Source organism: Prenolepis imparis, unplaced genomic scaffold, assembly GCF_030444845.1.
Source record: "Prenolepis imparis isolate NDT839.2.m4 unplaced genomic scaffold, iyPreImpa1.0 SCAF_216, whole genome shotgun sequence".
In the NCBI taxonomy this organism is placed as follows: Eukaryota; Metazoa; Arthropoda; class Insecta; order Hymenoptera; family Formicidae; genus Prenolepis; species Prenolepis imparis.
Genome location: NW_028141374.1, coordinates 14,408 through 39,062, shown reverse-complemented (window position 1 = coordinate 39,062; position 24,655 = coordinate 14,408). Strand labels below are relative to the sequence as shown.

Here is a 24,655-nt window from a genome sequence, read left to right as displayed (position 1 = left end):
ATATCTTTTGAAGTAGTATTGGTTATAGTTTAGAATTATGATTTATAATAGATTGGCACTGTAAATTTAAAAAAATTACCGGTTCCGGAAACATACCGTATATTCAGCTACACCTTTGTTATAGCCCGAACTATAACCAGTAATTATTAGGAATAAGAATATTATAAAACATTTTTACTTATAAACGAGCGCTCTAGCCAAGCGCTCGTCGAACGAAAACGCTAACGCAGCGAAACACGCACGAAGCACGGAAATCGCGAGCTGCAAGCGAAGGCCAGGGACTTCGACCTGCTTCGCTTGCATTTAGACCAAAAACGCGTGAATATTATTAACCAATCGGGGACTTGTTTCCAAGGGCCTCGCCCGTTGAAAATCAAAGAACAAAAGAAGATATAAGACGGAGAGCCCGCCCGCGAAGGCAGTCTCGAATAAAACTCCTAAACACCAAAACGGAGTCGCTAATAAGAATCCGGAACATCAGGACGAGACTCACTAATAAAAATCTGAATCATTAAGAAGAATTACTAATAAACGCTCGCTAGCCAAACCTCGAATGTTACGCGAATATTTAATTAAAGAAATAACGAGAAATAAAGTGAAACCAAATTTAATCAGCAATAAAAGTGTATTTTAAGAGAAAGAAAAGAGTACAACACTCCTAACTTCCTACGAAGTCCTGCACCCAAGGATCCTCATCCTTAATTCGGCGCAACCCCAGTGCCTTGCTCGAGGCACACAACAATTTGGTGGCAGCGGTGGGATCGCGCCGACGGACCGCCAGGACCAGCAGGAACCTGAAGACCTGAAAAACAATACAACCAAAATTAGAAAAATCAGGCACGTCGAAATAATCGACGGACAACACAGAAAGCAGCATACTAAAAATTAAGACCCGCAATACACACATACACAACGTGTGGAAGCAGGCACGTCAGTTAGAAAAACAGCTGACGGAAATAAGCAGAAGCCACAGTGCAGTGTGAGAAGGACGGACAACGCAAGCAATACGAAGAGCGATAAGCAAGCAGCTGAGTATCGAGTAGGATCGCCAACGTCCCAAGGACAACGCCGACCTGCGACAATCTCACGGACAACGCGTCATCACGGAGCGACGACCTGCCGTGTCAAGCACGAGCATCGAGCCGCCAGCCGTTATCAGCCCACGAGCGATCGAGTTGCATTAGCAGCAGCCAAACCGTACCGAGCGATAAAGAGCGTAACGATGCGAACCGTAATACTGTAAGTCCGATCCTTATAATATTTCTGCGTGAAAGTCGGAAGGACACGAAACCTCCCGGCAACCGATATTAAACAAGTCGTGGATACATAGCGATTCCGCGAAGTGAGCGATTCAAGCGTTACCATTAACTTTAGAAAGACTCGAGCGAGTTCGTGAAAATTAGAGAGCGAATACTCAAACAGAAGCGAAGTTGAATTACCCGCGAACGTCACCGTTAAACGCAAGTTCCCTTTCGATAGTCTTGACGAAAGCGTACTAAAGGCACGAACTGACAGTAAGCGCGAAACTAACTATTATAAAAATACTCTTGTAAGGGAGAAACCCCTCTAGCGTCGAGAAATAAGCCCGAAGTTACTCAATGTCGGAACGACCTAAAAAACGCGTCTCATTTAAGCCACGATTCTGGAGCGGACCAGCTCAACTTAATCGTAGATTCGGTTCCGTAACACCCGTACAAGTAGCCGAGGAAGCGGTACGCGACATTCGCGATAACGTACGCACAAATTTAGATAGACGTTACTCGGACGCTAGCTCACCAGAATCAGGTGCCGAACCTATCGAGGAAAACGTACGTCCTTCTAATTTAGACGAAAGAAGACGTCCCTCGGATCGCGCGTCTTCCGAGCGAATTTCGGTTAGGAGAAACTATTCCCCCGTATCAGTCGACGATAGCGTTTTAGGCACGCAAAGCGAGGACGACATGAGACGAAACCCTCCGACGCGGAATGCCCCCCCTGAAGATGTCGACAGGGAAATCGAACACTTACGATCAATAATCGACGGTAATGCCGCCGCGTGTTATGCAGACGCCGGACGTCCAGTATCCGATCCGAATAACGCCCTACTCACTGAGCTCATACAAGAAATCCGGGAATTGAGAACAGAAGTAGATTCCTTACGCGACCAAATAAACGATCGCCCTGCAAATATGAGAGAAGTACGACAGACGCGATACGGGTACCGCCCCGAGGGAAACCGATACACGGATCGCCGCGAAACATACAACGACGACCCCAACGCAACGTACACGTACGGAAGATCCGAAAATGATATCAGGAACCGACGCAGTACCTCTTCGCGATATTTAACCCTGAAAGAAGCAAGGACAATGATCCCAGACTTCGACGGAACTTCGCAACAGAAGCTTCAAAAATTTTTAAACGCGTGCACATATGCCATGCAGAACATAAATCCCGCGGACGAAGAGTCATTAATTCAAGCAATATTATATACAAAATTAGACGGAAAGGCCATGCAAGATTTTGAAACGCATGATATCCAAACGTACGAAGAACTCAAACAACAATTAGAAGAATGTTACCAAACAAAACAGAGCACGATGCATCTACAATTAGAATTCAACTCGTTAAAACAAAAAACGAACGAAAACGCGCATGATTTCGGCCAACGCGTCGACCTATTGGCCATGAAGTTATACAATTCCATGATTGAAGGGAAAGACCACCCCCCCATGTTTAAACGCGCTATTCACCAAACAATCAAACACCAAGCATTGATTAACTTCCAAATCGGGCTCCGAAGCGACCTCAAAATTCTCGTTCGAGCGCAACGATATACGACACTGCAGGAAGCGATAACCGGCGCGGGCGAAGAAGAAAAACTTCTCGAAAACCCTCGGTCTCAGGACAAACATAAAGCCGAATCAAGTGACTCGCAACCAATTCCACGTACACAATGTTATAAATGCGGAAAATCGGGGCATTATGGACGCGATTGCCGCAACAGTACATACGCACTCCCCAAACCGGACAAGCCCCCTCGCGCAAATACCGTAGAGAAATTCTGCAATTATTGCAAAAAACGCGGACATAATCGCGACGAGTGTTGGACTTTAAATGGAAGGCCGGAAACAAATACACCGGACCGCGATAAGGGAACCGATAATAAAAAATCGCGAAGCATTAATAAAATTGAAAACCGTAAGAAACCGCAATCGCGAAAAAGAGATACCGAATCCGAGTATAGCAGTGACGAGGAAGAACAGCAAGAAGAAAAGAATAAAAAGACACGCGCGATAGAATATCAGGTAATACACGTGCGACAAATGTCTCGTGGAGCAGCAAGCCTGAACTTGATAACTCTACCTATATGCGAAGTAAAGAACGGCAAAATTAACATGCTCTACGACACTGGAGCTACTGTCTCTCTAATAAAGGTCAAACATTTAAAAGGCAAAACAGAGATATATAACGACAAAATTACTTTGATCGGCATAACCGGGCATAAAGCGCGAACAATAGGAAAATTTTACGCGACTATCGACCTAGGCAGCCGAAAAATCAAACACGCCATTTATGTCGTAAAGGACGACTTCCCAATGGAATACGAAGGGATCATAGGAATGGATTTTCTACAAAAACAAGTCGCGTGCGATTACAAAAAACAGGAGATTCAAATAGGAAATGCCATATTAAAATTACGACCGTACAATAAAATTCAATTAAAACCGCGTAGCGAAACAATAATACAAGCGGCAACGAATCGTAATAAGATAGGCGTGATAAAGGCCGAAGAAACAGCACCGGGAATATATATCGGACGAAGCCTGGTAAAACCAAAAAATTTTGTGTGCCCCGTCAGTATAATTAATATGACCGATGAAACGGTAGAGATTAGTACGCCGCTCGTAACCGTAGAAGACATATGTGAAGATAACGCACACAAAATATATACAATACACACGGGCGACACTCATGACTCAAACATGCGCGCCGACACCTCGCCCGTCAACGTAATTACCAAAAAAGAACTCCAACGTTAACTACATAGTAAAAAAGGGAAGAAAAGCAGTGTACATGCATGCGAATAGACTAAAACTAGTTATAGAAAACTAATACTTACTTCACCTGATAATAAAAATTGCGAACCAAAACCATTAAAGATAAAATTAACACTTAATATATTATCACAGGACACTCACACTATTAATCTGCAACGCTGCAGCATCGCTTAGAATTAACAAAGCCAAAGTACTAGATTTTAGAAATAAGAAACGATTATAATACTATAATGTAAACGGGAATTATAACTGTACGTAGCATTAGAAATAATCTTAACAAAAATAAGATAAGAAAGCGAAAAACTTCGTACCTCCGTTTTTCTTTTTTTTATGGGGGAGGGATGTTATAGCCCGAACTATAACCAGTAATTATTAGGAATAAGAATATTATAAAACATTTTTACTTATAAACGAGCGCTCTAGCCAAGCGCTCGTCGAACGAAAACGCTAACGCAGCGAAACACGCACGAAGCACGGAAATCGCGAGCTGCAAGTGAAGGCCAGGGACTTCGACCTGCTTCGCTTGCATTTAGACCAAAAACGCGTGAATATTATTAACCAATCGGGGACTTGTTTCCAAGGGCCTCGCCCGTTGAAAATCAAAGAACAAAAGAAGATATAAGACGGAGAGCCCGCCCGCGAAGGCAGTCTCGAATAAAACTCCTAAACACCAAGACGGAGTCGCTAATAAGAATCCGGAACATCAGGACGAGACTTACTAATAAAAATCTGAATCATTAAGAAGAATTACTAATAAACGCTCGCTAGCCAAACCTCGAATGTTACGCGAATATTTAATTAAAGAAATAACGAGAAATAAAGTGAAACCAAATTTAATCAGAAATAAAAGTGTATTTTAAGAGAAAGAAAAGAGTACAACACTCCTAACTTCCTACGAAGTCCTGCACGACCCGAGGATCCTCATCCTTAATTCGGCGCAACCCCAGTGCCTTGCTCGAGGCACACAACACCTTTAAAACACAATATATCGTTGTAATATAAAAATTATAATACGGATTAAATATATAATATTCAATATTGAACAATTCGAACAAGAGAGAGAGAGAAGGAGAGGGAGAGGGAGAGGGAGAGGGAGAGGAAGAGGGAGAGGGGGAGAGAGAGAGAGAGAGAGAGAGAGAGGGAGAGGGAGAGGGGGAGAGGGAGAGGGAGAGGGGGAGAGAGAGAGAGAGAGAGAGAGAGAGAGAGAGAGAGAGAGAGAGAGAGAGAGAGAGAGAGAGAGAGAGAGAGAGAGAGAGAGAGAGAGAGAGAGAGAGAGAGAGAGAGAGAGAGAGAGAGAGAGAGAGAGAGAGAGAGAGAGAGAGAGTCCACACTCACACATATTATATAATTTTATTTATTTTAACTTTTATAAAAACTTTTATAAAAAAACAAACATATTTGAGATGTTCAGCATAATATGAGAAAACCTTAAAAGATTGAGAAGTTTACAAAAGCTATATTAAAATAAAATATCATGTTTTAATAAAAAATTATTTAGCTCAAACGAGGCCTCCATTGATTTTACTAGAAATAAGAGTTATATATATAGAAGGATACAAATAATGAAAATTTAGTCAAACTAAAATTGTTGATTTGTTAAGAAAATATATGAGAGAAAGAGAAACAAATTAACTAATAATAAATTATTAATCTAACTATAAATAATAATTAAAATAATCTTCAAATCGTTTTAATACAGAGACTAACTCTTAACATATAATTATATAATTGAAATATCTTTCAAAGTAGTATTTATTTGTTTAGAATTAAGATTTATATAGAAAGATAGGCATCTCGATTTAAAAAAAATTTAAGTCATTGCGATTGACGAGTCGACCATACGATTTCCATCAATTGATGGATCGCGACATCGCGAGGCAATTATCGACAACACCCATCGAAATTTAATTCCGCGTGCGACCGCGATCGGCGTTCGACAGCGACAGAGACGTACCGCGATCGCTCTCTCGACACGTGATCACGAACGCTAGCGGACGTATGTCCGAAACGTCGTCTTTTGCTACGTATTAAACCAAAAGAATATCTCAGTTTGTGAGGGCGTTTATCATAGAGTTTTGCGACGACCGCTCGATGCCAAAACTGCTCCGTTATCCCACGAAAAGAGCAACGCCAAGCGGTCACGTAAATTGCACAGGTATCACAACGCGGCATGCGATTGACAATAGTGAGACACGTGGTAGTCGTCTCCAAAGCGCATAAAGGCTAATCCAACGCGAATCTCGTTTCTCCGACAAGTGTTCACTGAGGCAAGCCTTGTTACGATCGAAATCCTGCGATTAAACTTTGACAAACCATAAGCTTTACTCTTCCTTGTGAAATAAATAAAGTGAACGATGATAAGAAACAAAATCCGTGGTGCTTATTCTCGCCTGCCATTTCCGGAATCTGTGTGTTCGTCCTCCAAAAGCAACGATTGATCCGGCCACCTTGACGGGAACGTGCTTTCTCTGGAGGTGGTTGATGACCGTCGGACTTGACATTCATTCAATGACGAACATAAAATTGGTCCTTCGAGCCGGATAAATTTCTACGGTGAGTTGAGTACCCACTTCTTAACCGAGTTTCGGATCACTTTCTAATAATTGTGTGCTTATCTAATTTGAGAGAACGCGACGCGGCGAGTCTGGCAGAAGATATCCGCCGCTGTAAAGGGAAGATTCTCCGGGTCGACAAGATAATCCTCCTTAAATCAAGCAAGAATTTCCGGTCGTGTTGAAGACCAGACTTGCGCCAAGATTTCCGTTCGCTCGAGTTAACGATTCTACAAGGTAACGAGGGTTCGATTACATCGTCACAAGATGGAGGAACTCATCGAAAAACAGCTAGCTATTATGAATTCTATTGAGCGTGCTTTAATTAATTTTAAGAAGATCGGTAAGGCAAAATTATCCGCTGCTGCGGTAGAACAACGTATGATATTGTTAAAAACGTCTTTTAGTAAGAGTGAACAAAATCATGCACAACTTCTTGCTTCATCGACCCCAGAGCTTCGGAGCAAGAATACGTATTTTACCGAGGAACAGTTTTTGGATTGCGAGGAGCTCTTTTTCGAAGCCTTGGATTACATGGCGGACCGCCTTCAACAACTAACTCATCCAGCTCAAGGTTCATCACAAGACGGTTCAAATCGCAGCACTTCAACAACCACAGAAGCACGTGCCGCGCCGTCTCTTCCCCGCATCACCCTCCCCAAGTTCAGTGGCGAATTCATCGAGTGGGAGACGTTTCGAGACCACTTCACGTTCGTAGTGCTTAATAATGTCGATTTGTCCGACATTACGCGGATGCATTACCTCTTGTCATGCTTGAAAAGCGAAGCGAGCGATTTAGTTAAGACTTTACCAATTACGGAAGCTAATGTTAAGGTCGCGTGGAGAATCTTATCATCACGATATGATAATCAACGCCGGCTCGTCCACGAATATATAAACGCGTTGCATTTAATGCCGAGCATTACGACGGAGTCAGCATCGGAGCTGACCACCTTGCGTGATAAGACCTCAATGACCATTCAAGCACTGCGGAACCTCGGTCGACCAGTCGATTATTGGAATGACTTCTTAGTTTACCTTATATCTCAACGTTTAGATAAAACAACTCGTAAAGCATGGGAGTTGCATCTAGGCAACGCCGCTGATTATCCATCGTACGAAAACCTTGATGAATTTCTCGCGGCGCGAGAATTCGAGCTCTCGAAAACATTTTACCATTCACTCTTCCTCAACGAAAAATCAATAACAAAGCGGTTGTACAAAGTCACGTCGCAATTACCTCGAAATGTCCGATTTGTAAACAACCTCACGTATTGTCCGCCTGCACAGACTTCGAAACTAAATCAATCAGTCAACGACGCGAGTTTGTAAACAAACTGCGTCGTTGCTTTAATTGTCTAAGCAGCAAACACTTGCGAAAGGAATGTCCTAGTAAATATTTATGTCGGCTGTGCCAAAAGTCACACCACACTTTATTGCACGATGACGCTCGACCGTCTCTATCTGATACAAATTCAATGATACCTACTGAAGGTAAACCCGCGGAAGAAAATAAAGTCACTTCGCATTTGCTCTCAGATTCACGCGTAAGCAATTCCGGTATTTTGTTAGCCACCGCGTGGATTAGAGTAAGTAGTTCCGACGGACGATATGGTACGTTTCGCGCTCTGCTCGATCAAGGTTCAGCAGTTACATTAGTAACGGAGCGTTTAGCACAGCGATTACGCTTAAAGAGAAACCACGTTTCGATTGCGATATCCGGGGTCGGAGGCGCCTCGATTGCGACCCAGCATGCGGTAGGCGTCACTCTTTCGTCGCGCTCAGGACGAGATCCGTCGTATTCCGCCTCCACGCTTGTCCTGAGATCACTCACAACGTATATACCCCCAAGAGCGAATAGTACTCAATCGTTAGACTATCTGAAAGGATTGGAACTTGCTGATCACACTCCCTCTAGTACCGATAAAATTGATATTATCGTTGGTGCGGATTTGTATGGATCCACCTTGCTAGAAGGAGTTCGTCGTCGCGCCTTAAATGAACCTGTCGCTCAGAACACAATCTTCGGCTGGATTTTATCCGGACCAACCTTATTAGACGTTTCATCTCAGCGCGTTTTAACAGCGCATCACTGCTGTGCGTCTGACGACCTGTCAACGCAATTGCGGCAGTTTTGGGAAGTTGAAGAACCTCCTTTTTGTCCTCACTACTGAAGAAAAACAATGCGAAAAGCACTTTCGAACGACACATACACGCGACTCTTCCGGCAGATATATTGTAAGACTCCCGTTCAAACGGGGTCCCCCGATCGACATCGGAGAGTCAAAAGCTTCCGCTATGCAATTATTCCGTTCAATGGCAAACAGGCTAAAACGACATCCTAATCAAGCAAACGACTATCATACTTTCTTACGCGAATATTATCATCTTGGTCACATGACGCAGGTCTCATCGGACGAGTCTAGCGCTTCACAAGTCGTCTATATTCCCCACCACTCAGTCGTTAGCGATACAAGCTCTACAACTCGATTACGCGTTGTCTTCAACGCGTCTCATAAAACAACTAACGGTCTTTCATTGAATGATCACTTATTGATAGGTCCAAAATTGCAACAAGATATTGTAGCAATCCTCTTCCGCTGGCGTCAACATCGCTATGTATACACCGCCGACATAGCAAAAATGTATCGCCAAATTCAGGTGGATACACGCGACACAGATTATCAACGCATCCTATGGCAATTTCCCGAGGACGAGGTCGTCAAGGAGTACCGTCTGCGGACGGTAACTTCATGTTCATTCAAGGTTCAACTTCAAGGTTCATGAATGGAACCGCATGTGCACCTTACCTAGCTCTTAAGGTGTTAGATCAACTTGCGCAGGACGAGGGTAGGCGTTTCCCTCTAGCTATCCCCGCACTTCAAGAAAATATCTATGTCGATTGTTTGTTCGGCGCTGATGACAAACCGCTCGTTACCCAAACTCGAAATCAAGTGACGCAGCTGCTTCAAACAGCTGGTTTCCAATTACGTAAATGGGCAAGTAATTGTCCAACGCTAGTTAGTGATATTGATCTGACTGATCACGGATTAGCTAGCGATAAACTCTTTTCAGAAGAAAACCTCAAAATACTAGGTATTGCTTGGAATCCTGAACGAGACGCCTTCCGCTTTCAAACCTTCATATCTCAACCTCTCGTACCAACCAAGCGTACCATTCTCTCTACAATAGCAAGGATGTATGATCCCCTTGGGTGGGTCACGCCCGTTACAATCACAGCTAAGATTATTATGCAAAGACTTTGGCTACACGGCAGTAACTGGGATGATAACCTGCCCGACGATTTACTAAAACAGTGGAAAGCTTATTGCGACGAACTCCCCCTGTTGCGTCAAAGTCAAGTTCCTCGTTGGACAGGACAAGGAACGGAAAACCTTCATTGCGAACTTCATGGATTCGCGGACGCGTCAGTCTCAGCATACGGCGCGGTCATTTATTTACGCATTTGTAATCTAGACGGAACAGTTAAAAGCACCTGCTAGGAAAATCTAAAGTCGCTCCTCTCAAACTCATGAGTATCCCACGGTTAGAGTTATCAGCCACCTTGTTACTAGTTAAGTGCGCGGTTTACATACAAGACATTCTCTCGTTAAAAGGTGTTCCGTGCCACTGTTGGACAGATTCAATGATAACTCTCGCTTGGATTCGACATCATCCTGCAAAGTGGAAACCTTTTGTAGCGAATCGTGTTAGTGAAATCCAAACACAGCTTCTTGCCGCGATCTGGCATTATGTTCCTACGACCACAAATCCAGCCGATTTAGCCTCACGCGGACGGTCAGTCGCGGATTTGGAACATTGTTCTCTATGGTGGAATGGATCGGAGTGGTTGTTGCTGTCTCCCGATCGTTGGCCGGTCGCCGCAGGGGAATCTCAGGAAACCCTCGCCGAAATAAGGTCCCTCGTTGCCCATCACAGCGTTCCACTCGACGACTGGGATCTCGCGAAATGCTATTCGTCATGGCGAAAACTTTTGCGCGTTACCGCCTACATGATGCGCTTTATTAAACAATGCCAAAAAAATCAATCTCGCGTAAACACTTCGGCGTTATTCGCTTCATCGATCGCGCTCTCCGTAGCCGAGCTCTCTCAATCACGAATTTACTGGCTTCGATTTATCCAAACAGAGCTCTTTTTCGACGAACAACACCGATTGCAATCGCATAAGGCCGTTTCAAAACGAAGTCGATTGGCGGCGCTCGCTCCGTTTATTGATGAAAAAGGGTTAATTCGTGTAGGCGGACGATTACGATACTCCGAGCTTTCAGACGAGGCAAAACATCCCATTATTATTGCGTCACACCCCCTGGTTAAATTGATTGTGCAAGCTATTCATTTACAAGCCCAACACGCAGGCCCATCGCTCACGTTGTAACTGTTACGAGGCGATTATTGGTTGCTACGCGCGCGGCCGATAATCCGAACAGTGGTGCATTCTTGTGTAAGATGTGCGCGGTACAGATCCGAAACAGCTACCGAATTAATGGCGGATTTACCCTCTTTTCGCGTGCGTCCCTCGCTTCGCGCGTTCATTCATTGCGGAGTGGATTACGCTGGACCACTCCTTATTCGCTACGCTCCGGGGCGGGGTCAAAAGAGTCATAAGGCGTACATTGCATTATTTGTCTGCATGGCCACTCGTGCCATACATCTCGAGCTTGTAAGCGATTGCACGACAGCTGCGTTCCTAGCAACTTATCAGCGCTTTTGTGCCCGCAGGGGACATCCCCAGTTTATGTACTCCGATAACGCGACCACTTTTCGAGGCGCTCAGCGTGAGCTCTCATTGGCCTGGCAGGCAACAATCAAAGACCCGACGCTCGTAACAAAATTATCGGAAGACGCCGTAGTGTGGCGTTTTCTCCCCCCGTCCGCTCCGCATTTTGCGGTTATGGGAAGCCGGGGTACGCAGCGTCAAGTACCACTTAAAACGCGTCATCGGTACACACACGTTAACATTTGAGGAGATGGCGACTTTGCTTTGTCAAATTGAGGCATGTCTCAACTCTCGTCCCATCGCACCAAATTCGGATAACGTTGAAGATTACACAGCATTAACTCCAGGACATTTCTTAATTGGATCCGCGTTTAAATCGGTGCCCGAACCAACATTACTCCACGAAAAGGAAAATCGCCTCACCCGCTGGCAGTTACTCAGTCAGCTGCGTGACCGCTTCTGAAAGGCCTGGCTCAACAACTATCTGCATTCACTCCAACAACGACCAAAATGGCGTACCGTTCAGCGACTAGCGCAAATAGGACGAATAGTTCTCTTGTAAAACCCGTTAACTCCTCCAAGTCAATGGGAACTCGGACGAATCACAGCGTGTCATCCAGGTCCCGACGGGATAAATCGCAACTGTAAAAACAGCGCGATCCGTTTATAAGCGACTCATTACAAAGTTGTGTTTCTTGCCAGTGGATATCAATCACGAGAGCGGTGAACCTCCATGCGCGAACACTTCAGAGAGTGCTTCGCCTTCGTTGCAAACGCAATAGGGGTCTACTTCAAGACCAACGTCATACGATTCGCGCTAAACCAGAACCTTAATCCCGGTAACCAGACTCGTACTAAGTAATACATTTAAGATAATTTTGTTTATTGTTTCATGTTCCTATTAAATAATTTAATACTTCTATGTTACGCATCTGGTCATGGCGAGCGGTGCCGCACCTGCACGATACTCAATTATACAAATCGTCGGATTCAATAATCCGAAGCGGGCGGTTATGTTTAAGATTAGCCATTTAAAAATTGTCGCGTGAGAGAATTGAGTGTACTGTAATTTCGAGTCATTGCGATTGACGAGTCGACCATACGATTTCCATCAATTGATGGAAATCGTATGGTCGACGCGTCAATCGCCATGCGACATCGCGAGGCAATCATCGACAACACTCATCGAAATTTAATTCCGCGTGCGACCGCGATCGGCGTTCGACAGCGACCGAGACGTACCGCGATCGCTCTCTCGACACGTGATCACGAACGCTAGCGGACGTATGTCCGAAACGTCGTCTTTTGCTACGTATTAAACCAAAAGAATATCTCAGTTTGTGAGGGCGTTTATCATAGAGTTTTGCGACGACCGCTCGATGCCAAAACTGCTCCGTTATCCCACGAAAAGAGCAACGCCAAGCGGTCACGTAAATTGCACAGGTATCACAACGCGGCGCACGCGATCGACAATAGTGAGACACGTGGTAGTCGTCTCCAAAGCGCATAAAGGCTAATCCGACGCGAATCTCGTTTCTCCGACAAGTGTTCACTGAGGCCAGCCTTGTTAAGATCGAAATCCTGCGATTAAACTTTGACAAACCATAAGCTTTACTCTTCCTTGTGAAACAAATAAAGTAAATGGTGATAAGAAACAAAATCCGTGGTGCTCATTCTCGCCTGCCATTTCCGGAATCTGTGTGTTCGTCCTCCAAAAGCAACGATTGATCCGGCCACCTTGACGGGAACGTGGTCACCGTGCTTTCTCTGGAGGTGGTTGATGACCGTCGGACTTGACATTCATTCAATGACAAACATATTTAAAAATTTTTTATCAGTTCCGGAACATGCCGTATGTTCAAGAATGCAAATAAACTTGCTATATTTTAAACATAAGAATATATCAATTTGATAAAATAGAATGTTATGAAAAAAAACTGAATGCTGTAGAAGCTGAAGCCTTCTATATAAAATTGATATAAATTTTTAATAAAATAAGAATAAAAATCCATTCAAATTAAAATCAGTATAATATCATTACATTATACATTATAATATTGAGAGAAGAAAAAATTAATCATTTTTAATTATTATTCTTAAAATTGTTTTAATCCAAAATTCAACTCTTGATATCTAATTATATAATCAAAATATAATTGCAATATCTTTAAAAGTATAATAGTATTAGTATAAAATTAAGATTTATATAGATTGGCACTGTAAATTTAAAAAAAAATTACTGGTCCCAAAACAAGCTCGTATATTCAAGAATGCCTATAAATTTGCTACACCTTAAAACTTAAAACATAAGAAAATATGGCTGTAATATAAAATTTATAATAGGAATTACATATATAATATTCAATATTGCAAAAAAACTCTCCTTGTCAAGTTCTTCATATTATATAATTTTATTTAGTATTAACTTTTATAAAATCTTTTATAAAATAACAAACATATATTTGTATATTCAGTAATGCAATGCAAAATATTAAATTAATAATTATAAATATAAATAATTAATATTTATAAACATAATACAAATAATTACAGGAATAATGCAGAACATAGAAATAAAAATATAATAATTATTTATCTTATTACTTAATACTATATGAAATATAATATATGATAAATGTATGTTACTTTACTTAAAAGATATTAGGATATTAAGATTATTTTAAATGTAGTTTTAATCTTTATTACTGCATAAAAAACAAATATACTTGAATATTGAGAATTTTAGTAATTAGAATGCAATGACAAAAACTTAAAAACAAAAACTTTATGAAAATTAGTTTTACCGAAGTTAAATCATAAAGGTATATAAATATTAAATTAATAATTATAAAAATTAATAATTAATATTTATAAACATAATACAAATAATTACAGGAATAATGCAGAACATAGAAATAAAAATATAATATTAGTCATCTTGGCCATTAGAAATAGATGGAACTTGATTTCACAACATACTAGGTTTTCCATTGACCAATTTTTATTTGCGTTGGAATTCATCATCGATTCCACTAGTTTTAGTTTCAACGGGGAGTTTTACGAACAAATATTTGGTATGCCGATGGGGTCCCCTCTTTCTCCTGTTCTTGCGGGCATGGTCATGGATGACCTTGAATCTCAGTGCTTTTTAACACTACCATTTAAGATTTCTATCTATTGCAGATATGTAGACGACATCTTTGCAATCATTCCAAGGCATGGCATTAATGAGATTTTATATAGTTTTAATAACTATCATCCTAGATTAAAGTTTACGTATGAGCTTGAAAAGGATGGCTCGAATTTCTGGACACTAAAGTCATAAGATGCAATAATAACCTTATCACTAATTGGCACAGAAAACCAACCTTTTCGGGTAGATATATTAATTATTATTCTAGCCATCCACACAAATACAAAATTAATACTATAGTTAATCTCACAGACAGAGCGATTTTACTCTCTGATAAACGTTTTCATGTTAAGAATATTTCGACTATTAAACAAATTTTATTTAATAATAGTTACCCTATACAATTATATAATACGATTATCAATAAAAGATTAAAATATCTATACTCAATGAATGAGGAACGTACAAATATTAAAAAAAGTTTTGATCCCTCAAAGTGTGTGGTTTTTCCATATATTAAGGGCTTAAGTGAGGAGATTTGTCGAACGTTAAATAATTACGGCTTAGAGATCTTACACACAGTACCAAATAAACAAGATACTTTGATTAAAAAAGGTAAGGATCAACTTGAACCTAACAAAAGAACGAATATTGTCTATAAGATTTCTTGTAATGACTGTGGGTCTTGTTACATCGGGCAAACAAAACGACATCTTGAAACACGCATAAAAGAACATAGAAGTGATATCAAGAAACACCAGAGTAATCATTCCATAGTTAGTAAGCATAGAGTTTCACAAAATCATGAGTTTGATTGGACGTCTGTATCAATCTTACACAACGAATGTAATTTGAAAAAGAGAGAAATTAGCGAAATGATCTGTATAAGAAAACATAGAGACGCTATTAACTTGCAGAAGGATACGGATAATTTGAACGCTATTTATGACACTATTCTTAACGTATTTTAATATCCTTGACTAATGAATATTGTTATCGTCATGTTTGTATTATGTTAGTGTTTATAACACTTTCACATATCTCAACATTCTAACTTATACCAGCATAGGTTAAACTTATCTAGTCACAGTGTAAAATGATGACGGAATTTCCACTCACGTACGGTCATTTCACATACTGACACAAAAGAGTTATAGAATTTGCGGATTGTAAGGTATTATTTGTTATAGATATTATATGTTATATTGTCTCATATCATTATGTAATTCATGTCGTAGACAGATACAACGACTATAAGTCATAATTTTTCTTTGTTATTCAGTCTGAAGAGGACCCGATATAGGGTCGAAACGTAACGATATTTAAATAAACGCATTATCACTAGCCAGTTGGTCGTTTAAAAATTCTTTAACCTTGAAAAATATAATAATTATCTATCTTATTACTTAATACTATATGAAATATAATATATGATAAATGTATGTTACTTTACTTAAAAGATATTAGAATATTAAGATTATTTTAAATGTAGTTTTAATCTTTATTACTGCATAAAAAACGAATATACTTGAATATTGAGAATTTTAGTAATTAGAATGCAATGACAAAAACTTAAAAACAAAAATTTTATGAAAATTAGTTTTACCGACGTTAAATCATAAAGGTATATCATTTTACTTAAAAGTTTAGTTTAGTTTCTTTAAATTGATTGTGAATCCATGATTTTATCACATCCGGTTTTCTATCTTTTAAGATGTTATATGTCATTTTAACCTTTTCTATTTCTGGCAACGGTGGCAATTTTCCTTTACGTATATAATTTGAAAAATAAGCTTTTGCATCTGCTATCTCTTCATTTGTCCACCGTTGTTTCTTTTTATATGGTTCACGGGCTGCAAAGCAAATATAATTTATAATATAAAATTAATGAAGTAGATTTTGATATACATAACATCTACTCATATAGTTATATGATTGATTTTTTTGTTTCTTTTTTTTGTTTCCATGGACTATACTCTCATTAGAGCTGTTTGAGCTCGTGTTCATTACATAATCTGATATGTCACTATCCGAGTGATTTCCTATTAAAAATGAAAGAAAAATAATTATAATATAGAAATAGAACAGTTCTAATATAGTTATAATATAGTTATAATATTGAAATAATATGAAATCAAAAAGTATATATAAGAGAGAAAAAGATAAATCTAAATTTTGAAATATTTATTTTGTTTAAGCTAATATTCTTATTTAAGTATGAATATCTAATGAAAAAAACTTTTGATTGTCAATATACACATTGATAGAAATTATTGTGATATACATGCACTTACGATAAATTAGACCTTTGTTTTTGGAATATATATTTTGTTTTTTTCGTGGATTTAAGACCTGTTTGCTTCCTGTGTTAAATGCAAATATTATTAATAATTTTTCTTTAAAGAAGTTCATGTTTACATAAAACAGAAATATTAATAATCAAAAGTAATTAACATAATTTACCTTTATCCTTCTTTTTCTGTATATTCTGTATTTTTTTTATTGTATTTTATTTTTCTTTATTTTGTGTAATTTTCTTCGACTTTGTTTTCTGTTTCTTTTTTTTCAAATTTCCTTTTTTTCCTTTTCTTCTATTGAAATATCAGTAGATACTTCACTAGATGCTTCATCAGCAGATGCTTCATTTATATCGACAAATATCTGTGATACGTCTGATAAACAAATATACAATTAGTGGTAATATATACAATATATAATTAGTGGTAATAAAACTCTTAAATTAATGATAGTTAAACTCTTAATTAAAGTTATAACAGTTGCTAACCTTGATTATTGAAAGAAAGATTATTGTTTTCACTGTTCATAGTTATATTAGTTTCGTTAGAAGCTGTATCCGCGCCTTGAGCTTTTTCTAAAATCTTTGACATTTCTAATATATCAACTTTAGCAACGGATTGCCTATAAATCTCCTTATGAATGTGTTCATGATGACCCATAAAGTTTGCTACCCTTGTCACTTGATTATCTGACAAGTTCAAATCCACACATTTTGTTGCAACATGCTTGCGTAAGGCAGTACCACGAAGCGTGGAAATATTTTTTGCTCCACATTCACTTGCAAAATCTCTCATTAATTTACAAGCTCGTAAATGTTTATAGTGTCTTTTATTAACACTAGGTAATCCGAACAAGAAAGGATTACTTGGTGGCACCTTAGCATCCTTCCGAAATTGTAACAAGAGTTCAATACTTTTTAACATTTGCGTATCTAATAGCACTAGAACTGTTCTATTCAATTTTCCGCGAATAGTGAATCTAACATAGTTATGAGTTTTATCAGTTTGTTTGAAAGATTTACACATTGCATTTGTCCCACAGGCACACTGATAGTTTTTATAGTCATTAATTAAAATCCTTTCTGTTTCTCCGGCTCTGCGACGATTAAATACTTGAATGGCTATGGTTACCTCAGCTAATGATTTCTAGGTTCCATATGAAAATTCTTTTGATAATGTTTTACTATTCTTATCCATCTTTTTTTTCAAATAATTACTCAGAATTTTAATATCACTTGTTCGAGGCAATACTATTTTTTTTTGTCGTTTCATTTTTGTTTGAGATTCTATTACTACTTTATTTACAGTTCCACTAAAATCTACATCATAAATCTTCATAAAATCTTCAACTTGTTTTCGCTTTATTAAATCGTTGTCCATCATATATGTAACATCTAAGATTTTACCGATCTTTTTCAGGTGCCGAGAGTAAATGCATTAGTTGGATGTTTATACATATTTGTTTTGTAATCAAATTCTGCAACGTTATTGATTGCCTCAATGACTATTCGATAAAATTGTGGAGCATATGCAGCAGCTAAAGTATTAATATCGGGATTTCGATTTCTTAAAGCTAATACTAAACGACCTAGGAGACGTAGTTGAGCCCGTATATATTAGTTATTCTGATGTTCATGAACTTGGCTTTTGCACATATTACTTCCATACAGAATAATTGCACGACCATATCTTGTAGCTTTTGTTATTTCATCTTCTTGTAAAATAGGCAATATTTCTACTCAATATATCTCTCTTATTCGTCTGCTTGCTTCTGGATGATATCTGCCAAGAGTTCTTCGAGCATCTTGTAAAATTCTTCTAGAAGAATTCGAATTTGAATTCTCATTCTTATTACATTGTTGGACATGATGTCTTAAATTATTTCGTGCATAAAACCCTTTACAGTAAGGGCAATTAACAAAATTCGTACCATTCTGTTTCGTTTTTTGAAACGGTCTCCTAATAGTTATCAACCTACCATGATTATACTCCTTTGTCGCGTTGAAAATAAAATTTCCTTCTTTTCTTATACTAGCTATTTTATGCAAACGTTCAGCACAACCTTTTGGTAAATTTAAGAAATCTTTCACTTGATTCTCATCACGGTGTTTATTTTCCAAATGACGCGCTATTTTACTTTGTAGAGTATGGCAAAATATACAAAAATTCTTTTTGTTGTTACCTTTAGGACCTTTTGACATTTCAGCAGTTAATTCAAAATCATTACATGCACTATTTCCAGGAACATTAAATTTGAATTGCCTATATTCATCATTTTCGGATGCACTGCTTATTTCATTAGTATTATTTTTCATATTTGCCATTATTTCTGTATTATTAGATTCTGATAAACATTGAGTTTCATCAGTTGGTTTGTATTCACTAATATTTTCAGTTATATTTGTTTCTAAACTCTCATTATTGCTATCTAAAATAAAAACAAAAATATCAGTATCAAAAGTTAAAATATCTAGTATGTACTCGTACATAAGTACAACTAAAAGATATTTCATTCTAAGCACATTAATTTCTAAAATAAATTAGTAATCATAATTTATGAGCATAAAGCAATATTGTTAGCTAACATTTAAAATCTTTATATTTAAGATTATTTATTTTTTACCACTTACTATAGCTTGATAAATTTGAAAATGATACAGACTTCTTGTTAGAATTTTTATTGAATTTCGAATATTTCTTTCTTTCTGGAGATTTAAGTATTACTTGTTCATCTTCTTTTTTATCAATTTTTGTTGGTGTTATTTTTAAGATGGTATATGGTGTATTGTATATAATGTTTTCAGTAATTATACATTTTGCACTACTTCTTTTGAATTATTATTGCAATCATAATCATCAAAATGTGCGATGCTCTTTTCATGATGTATATCTTTAGAAGTAGAATGCAAAAGGCTCTTATCTGAGATGTTTTTTATTTTAATTAAATTTTCATCTGGATTTGTGATGTCAGTTAATTGTTGAAAACAATCTTCATCTGGTTGTTGAAAATTGCATGATTTTTTCTTTGATTCTACAGTCACGTCACTTTTTTGTAAATTACAGAGTACTGTTTCAACTTTATATATCTGTTTTGACTGTTCATCTATATTATTAGTTTTATTTAAAGAAACACTATTTTTATATTATTACTGCATTCTGTCGAACGATATACATTTGATACACAATTTTTTCTTACTTTATTATTTTTTATGTCGTCCTTAATTTGATCTAAAAAATACAAGTAATCATAAAAATAATTACATTATTTATATCAATATTTATACCAATTTAATATATAGAACATATTTTATTTTACCTTTAATTTCTGCTTGAATAATAGGAGAATCATTTTTAATTGTGTTTCGATTTTCTTTACCTAATACAGTTTCCATTGATATTAGCTTTTCTTTATTTATGTACATTGGTGAAACTTCATTTTCAGTATCAATAACTTTATTATTTATATGATTGTTATTTAAGTTCTTTTCAGTCAATTTATTATCTGCGTTGCAATGTGTTTGTTGATCAATATTAAGAAGTGACTCACATATTGTTTCTGATACTGTCAAGGATGTGCAAATAGATTCCTCATTTAAAAATGATATTAAACTCGAATCTATAATATCACTTATATCGTTTGTTAGATGTATTAGCTTGATCGCATTCTGTTCTTTCGCTAACATTTAAAGTATTATCTGGTTCACAATTGCTACTTGTAATGGAAGTGTTTTTAGTCACATTTATATTATATATCTGAAAAAATAAAAAGTAAAAAGTTTAAATTAGTTAAGAACTCATAATATTCAATAGTCATAATTATTAGTTTTTCCTTTAATTAGGAAAGAATATATATATATTTAAAAATATACATATATTGACATTATTCACAATTAAAAATATATATGTAACATTATTTACATTGGATGTATTGATTTCATCATTGTATTCCATTTCTTTATTTTCAATACCAAAAGTCCTTTCATATTTATTGCTCTCCAAAGAATCATTGTCAATCTCATTTGTATACTGTAACTGTAACAATTAAAAGTATAACTTTGAAAATTATAACCTAATTTTTAAACTTATAATATTATGTTACAAATTTTATGATATCGCTTACCTTTTTGTTATTTATAATTGTTTTACTTGCAGAATTCTTATCTATATAAAAATTATTTTGTGTATCTTTTACTATAAAGATTTTATCTAATTGTAAGCTAGTCTCTTCTTTTTTATAACTTTTTGCAATATCTATTAGTCTAATTGATAAATTACGCATTTTCAAAGTTCCTTCTGGATTAACTATCGATCGCCTCGAATGACTAATGTCTTTATTAATTGTGGATCGCAGTTTAGTACCTATAGAATAGTAATATTTGTATAGCCATTAGTGAATACATGTATAAAAGCAGTTTAATATTTATATAAAAGTATTGCACTATATTGAAAACTAAAGGAATATTAATTTTATTAGGCTACAAACATAAATACTATAAATACTATAACCTCTAAAATATTGTAGTATTAAAAAATATTACATGAGACAACGTAAATTATAAATCAGTTAATAAAATGTTTTCTTACGTTTTGCTTTTGGCATTTTTATTTTTTTTTTCAAACTTATAAAATATAATTATGTCAATGTTAAGCAATTTTTAATTTTTTCTAAAAATTTCGAGAAATATTGTTTTATAGTCTGTGACACCTTAATCTTACCTATCATTTTTTACAAACATTGATTATGTAAAAACATGATATTAGTACAATTGCTTATTGCGTATACTCAGTGAGCGACTGTTCGTAATTGGCATGCTTAACTCATTTTTTACCAACATTGATTATGTAGAAACATGATATTAGTACAATTGCTTATTGCGTATACTCAGTGAGCGACTGTTCGTAATTGGCATGCTTTAACGAACAGTCGCTCACTGAGTATACGCAATAAGCAATTGTACTAATATCATGTTTCTACATAATCAATGTTGGTAAAAAATGAGTGCGTTTTGGTAAGACACCGCTACCGTAACGCTACAGTAGCGCTACAGTAGCGCTACAAGAGAGCGTTCCGGCAAGATTTCGCTACAACTGTAGCGGTCATTTTTTATAATTGCCCGGGACAGACGCAATACGTTGATGGACATTAGTGATGGACGTTAATAGTGAAGATATTACAACAGTAATTTATACCTACAATAATAAAGACTACGAAGTAAATGAGTCACATGAAATTCACTTGAAACTACAAACAGGTAAGTAAAATTGGTGATGAAATACATGCGAATTTAAAGTTATAACTATGCAAGTAGAGGTTATGAGCAAATTTATCTATAAAATTTTGATAAAATATTATTTTATTCCAGATAAAATTTACTGTGCAGAATATTTTGCAAATTTATTTGCTAATGATGCAGCAGAATCGATCATTAATGACACCAACATTGATGACACCAACATTGATGACACCAACATTGATGACACCTGCATTGATGACACCAACATTGATGACACCAACATTGATGACACCTGCATTGATGACAATGATAATGATAATAATAATGATAATGGTAAGCATTAAAGTTGTTAAATTAATCGTTTACTTTTGTTTATTATTATTACAATATATTCTGAGTTTCAGATTTAAAAGTACAATGGAACCGTAAATTAACCAAAATTTTATTGGCAAAATATCTGGAGCGGCTCCCAAAATTTCGGAATCCCAAAATAAAAAAAATCGCCTTTGGAAGGAAATGGAAACCGAAATGAAAGCATTGGGATATACCAAGATAAATGCCCATAGCATCGATCGAAAAATTCGAAACATGAAGTCAACATATAAACGGATAAAAAATAATTAAAAAAAAACTGGGAGAGGCCGTGAGGACTGGGAGTTTTACAACGATGTAGACGAAATTTTCAATAAGGATAAGTCTGTAAATTTCGAGGAAGGAATCTCATCAATGGATAGTGGGCAAGATTCTACTTACGAAGCTATAGATTTTTCAAAGCGCAGGTTATCATCACCAACATCAACATTATTTTTCCAACCCTTAAATGATATTAATAATTGTAAATTTTTTTCGAATTATATACATTGTGTTTCATCATCTTATGACTCATTTTCGGACAGTGACTTAGAAAGTAGCATGGAGATACCATCGACATCATCGGATAACGTGCCTCATGAACATTCTTCTATTTCAAATGATGAAACAAGTTCTCATGACACTTCCACGAGAGATTCGAATGAAGGGGTATCATTAAATAGGAAAAAACTGTATAGCCAAAGAAATAAAGTCATAGAACTAGAATTAAGAAAAATCAAGATTTTAGAAAGTATAGAGAAGAAGCAGAAATCTGAAAATATGATTGAAAAGCAGTTAGAAAGATTTGCGACTGCAATAGAGGAAAAAAACGAATTAGCTAAAAAGAAAAACGACCTATTAGAAAAAACGGAACGATTTATTGTATATGTTATTACAATCTAATAATAATAATACTTTGTCTAAATAAAAATCAATAGAACAATTAAAGCTTTTGTTATTTTTTAATTAATTAAATCTTATTTTAATTATATTATTTATTGAAATCTGTTCGCGATTTCTTGTCTTTTCATTCGGCCATTATCTTGAAATTCATCATTATTATCATTTTCATCGCTGCCATGATCCTTATGCTCAATATTTTCATTAATATTTAAATTTTCTCTCATTTCGATTTCATTATGTAATATAAGGAAATTATGAAGAGTGCATGCAGCTGCAATAATGTAATTTGCCATTTCAGTACTTTGCACATCAAGATACTTCAGTCTTCGCCACTTTCCTTTCAGCAATCCATATGCTCGCTCTATTATCGATCGAATCGAGGAAAGTCTAGTATTATACGTAGATTTTTCTGGGGTTAAATTTCCATTGTCTCGAAATGAAGTCATCACATTTTGAAGCAATGGATATGCAGAATCACCTATAATATGTCGTTGAGGAGGTAAAAGTGGATTTACTTGGTCTGTCAGTCTGTCGTAAATAATACTACTCCGAAAAACTGCTGCATCATGTGCACGTCCAGGCCGACCGATGAGGCAGTCGATAAACTTTCCTGTATGATCACAAATACCTGTAATAAAATATAATCATTGCAAAAATTGCCTACAAAAAAAGCATTTAAATTCTACCTTGCAAAATAATAGAGTGAAATTCTTTGCGATTGTAATAATCATTTGCATTCCTGGGCGGTTGTTTAATTGGAATATGACAACCGTCAATGGCTCCTACAACACCTGGAAATCCTCTTGATCGAATTCGAAAAACCTGAAATCGACAACTCAATTTTAAAAATATTAAAAGAAAATTAATAAGAAAAATATTATAAGAAGTATTCAAAATACTGTAAACTGGAACACACAAAATAACATACCCTTTCACTTTCTTCACATTCCGCATCATTTGGCCATCTTATAAAACGTGGCATAATTCTTTTTAGCGGCCAAACCACTTCTTTAAAAATGTTCCAAGCTACACCTTTGGAAAGGCCAAATCTATCTGCAACAGATCGAAAACTTTCTGGCGTGGCTATAATCCATAATGTTAAAAATAATTCTTTCGATAATGGTATATCATTTTCTCTTTGCCTAATTAGAGGTCTCATTATATTTTCCAATTCCTGAAAATAAAAAAATTAATTATAAAGAATGTAAATATTTAATAGTGCCTACTTTGGTTAATATATAATAATAGATATAAATCAATATTTACCATGTATGTTCTTCGATGCATTCTAAAATGCGAATGGAATTGATTATCGTTATAACGTGGTATTACTTCTTCAAAATAATTTAAAGTTACAATTTCATCATTCTGTTTTTCAGGATAAAACATTTCATGATATATTTCACC

At 36.6% G+C, this 24,655-nt stretch overlaps 3 protein-coding genes across 3 annotated transcripts; all 3 read left to right on the top strand.

Moving 5' to 3' along the window:
• The first annotated feature begins 8,070 nt into the window (after positions 1 to 8,070).
• On the top strand, positions 8,071 to 8,766 carry LOC145948035 (uncharacterized). The gene has a single exon (XM_083057802.1). It carries the CDS (start codon positions 8,071 to 8,073, stop codon positions 8,764 to 8,766), a length of 696 nt encoding a protein of 231 aa, XP_082913928.1.
• A 142-nt stretch (positions 8,767 to 8,908) lies between these two features.
• Positions 8,909 to 9,379, top strand: LOC145948034 (uncharacterized). The gene has a single exon (XM_083057801.1). The coding sequence runs from the start codon at positions 8,909 to 8,911 to the stop codon at positions 9,377 to 9,379; it is 471 nt and encodes a 156-aa protein (XP_082913927.1).
• Positions 9,376 to 10,095, top strand: LOC145948033 (uncharacterized). The gene has a single exon (XM_083057800.1). The coding sequence runs from the start codon at positions 9,376 to 9,378 to the stop codon at positions 10,093 to 10,095; it is 720 nt and encodes a 239-aa protein (XP_082913926.1).
• Positions 10,096 to 24,655: the final 14,560 nt, after the last annotated feature.

Bases quoted from the DNA above. Each gene is read 5' to 3' on its own strand.
- LOC145948035 (XM_083057802.1), top strand. From the start codon at position 8,071: ATGATACCTACTGAAGGTAAACCCGCGGAAGAAAATAAAGTCACTTCG.
- LOC145948034 (XM_083057801.1), top strand. From the start codon at position 8,909: ATGGCAAACAGGCTAAAACGACATCCTAATCAAGCAAACGACTATCAT.
- LOC145948033 (XM_083057800.1), top strand. From the start codon at position 9,376: ATGAATGGAACCGCATGTGCACCTTACCTAGCTCTTAAGGTGTTAGAT.